At 63.6% G+C, this 2,263-nt stretch overlaps 1 protein-coding gene across 1 annotated transcript; it reads left to right on the forward strand.

Moving 5' to 3' along the window:
* Positions 1–265: 265 nt before the first annotated feature.
* On the forward strand, positions 266–1,634 carry EMIHUDRAFT_460762 (hypothetical protein; the record flags this gene model as incomplete). The annotated part of the gene is made up of 3 exons (XM_005776483.1): positions 266–271; positions 492–572; positions 1,200–1,634. 3 exons carry the CDS (start codon positions 266–268, stop codon positions 1,341–1,343), a joined length of 231 nt encoding a protein of 76 aa, XP_005776540.1. The 3' UTR covers positions 1,344–1,634.
* Positions 1,635–2,263: the final 629 nt, after the last annotated feature.

Consider the following 2,263-nt stretch of genomic DNA (forward strand, 5'->3'; position numbering starts at 1 on the left):
AGAGAGAGAGAGAGAGAGAGAGAGAGAGAGAGAGAGAGAGAGAGAGAGAGAGAGAGAGAGAGAGAGAGAGAGAGAGAGAGAGAGAGGCAGAGAGGCAGAGAGAGATGACGCCCTCTCACCACCCACCCACCTGAAGCCCTCGTCCCTCTCACCCTCCCTCGAGTGCCCGGCAGGTGTGCGAGGACTTCGTGCTGGCGGTGCCGCAGTCGCGCGGCGATTGCGGCACCCCCAAAACTCTCGCGCACTCGCACGCCGCTTCCGCGCCATGTCTGTGACATGTCCGCGACATGTCCCAAAGGCACTGCCGACCTGCCGCACGAGGCGCTGTTTGCTGCAAAGCACCAGGCGCCTCTTGCCGCTCGCCCGCCGCTCGCCACCTCCCGCCGCTCACCCCGCTGCCGCCCGCACCGCCCCCACCGCCCGCACCGCCCGCACCGCCCCCACCGCCCCCACCGCCCGCCCCCCGTGGTGCCTCCTCTGCGCCTCCGCAGGAGCTGCTGGTTAAGTTCCAGGACCCGGGGCAGGCGGACCAGCTGACGCAGATCATGGCAGAGCTGGAGAAGACCAAGTTGGTGCGAGACGCGCCCGAGACGCGCCCGAGACACGCCCGAGACACGCCCGAGACACGCCCGAGACGCGCCCGAGACACGCCCGAGACGCGCCCGAGACGCGCCCGAGATGTGTCCGAGATACACCCGAGATACACCCGAGACACGCCCGAGATACACCCGAGATGTGTCCGAGATACACCCGAGATGTGTCCGAGATACACCCGAGACACGCCCGAGATACACCCGAGATGTGTCCGAGATACACCCGAGATGTGTCCGAGATACACCCGAGATGTGTCCGAGATACACCCGAGATGTGCCCGAGATACACCCGAGATGTGTCCGAGATACACCCGAGATGTGTCCGAGATACACCCGAGATGTGTCCGAGATACACCCGAGATGTGTCCGAGATACACCCGAGATGTGTCCGAGATACACCCGAGATGTGTCCCCGCCCCTGCCCGCCCGCCTGGCCCGAGAGACTGCCCCTCCTCCGAAGGAGTCCGAAGGAGAGGGAGGGGGGTGGTGCGACGCCTCTGGGCCCCAACCCCGCACGCCGCCTCCCCTCGACAGCTCACTGCACCCGGGCCTGGCCCGCCGCCCTCGCCTCACCGACGCCTCCTGCCTTGCTGCGGCGGTGCGCAGGTGCTCCACGAGACCATCGAGGCGGCGCTGGAGAGAGGGTGTAAGATCGAGACGCTCATCAACAAGTCCAACGACCTGTCGGGCTCGTCGAAGATGTTCTTCAAGACGGCCAAGAAGCAGAACCAGTGCTGCACCTTCATGTAGCCCCAGAGGAGGAGGGCGGGGCGCGGCGGCGGCCCCTGCCCAGGGCCTGGACTAGCCGGGGCTGGCCGGGTGTCGGGACGACACGTCACACGAGGAGGACGCCCTTACTTAGCAGTGGGTGGGGGCAAGGCGCAGAGGGTGCGCGCGCGGCGCGAGAGGTACGTGGCGAGACGAGAGAGAGTGTCTGGTGTGGGTGGAGGTCGCCACGCGTGTGCTTCATACTATGTGGGGAAAAGTCGGCATCGCCACAGTGCACAGATATGATGGAGATATTCGTATTTGGCAGCACAGGGCGGGGCCTCTCCGCTCGAGCCAATACGAAAAAAAACACGCGCATTCCCCCTCGTCGAAAGTGGTCGCAGTCACCTCACAATGGTCAATGCAGCGTCTGCACACAGAGACTTGCTGCAGCGGTTTGCAGGTGGAGCGTCCAGGGACACCAGACTGCGGAGGCCCAGCACCGAAGGACGTTGATTGAAGGAGCACCGGCGCCAGCAGCGACACCAGAGAGGCTGCAAACATGCCCAGTGTCTCCGCGAATTCTTTTTATCGTCGGCGAGGGAGAAGTTGTAAAATTCTTTTTATGCCTGTGTTAGTGCCAGTGCGCGCCAGTCCCGTGCCCAGTGTTGTGCGAGGGAGTTTTCTTATAAAATTCTTTTTCGGCCTAAAATTCTTTTTAAATCGGCCCTAAAGCGGGCGAGAGCATCAGGGTTCCAACTTTTTCCGGGGTATGGTATGGTGGGCTCGCGGCCCAAAGGGTGGGGGGGTATGGTCCTGACCGCCCATCCCCGGTCTCCGGGAGGCTGGGTCTGTCAGCAGGCGGGGGGGTATGGTCTCGAGGTGGGTTGCGCGAGGGTACCATACCATACCCCGCAGAAAGTCCAAACCCAGGCCTCTCCACCAGCTCACTGCCACTGCCG

This window comes from Emiliania huxleyi (assembly GCF_000372725.1).
Source record: "Emiliania huxleyi CCMP1516 unplaced genomic scaffold EMIHUscaffold_2790, whole genome shotgun sequence".
Classification (NCBI taxonomy): Eukaryota; Haptophyta; order Isochrysidales; family Noelaerhabdaceae; genus Emiliania; species Emiliania huxleyi.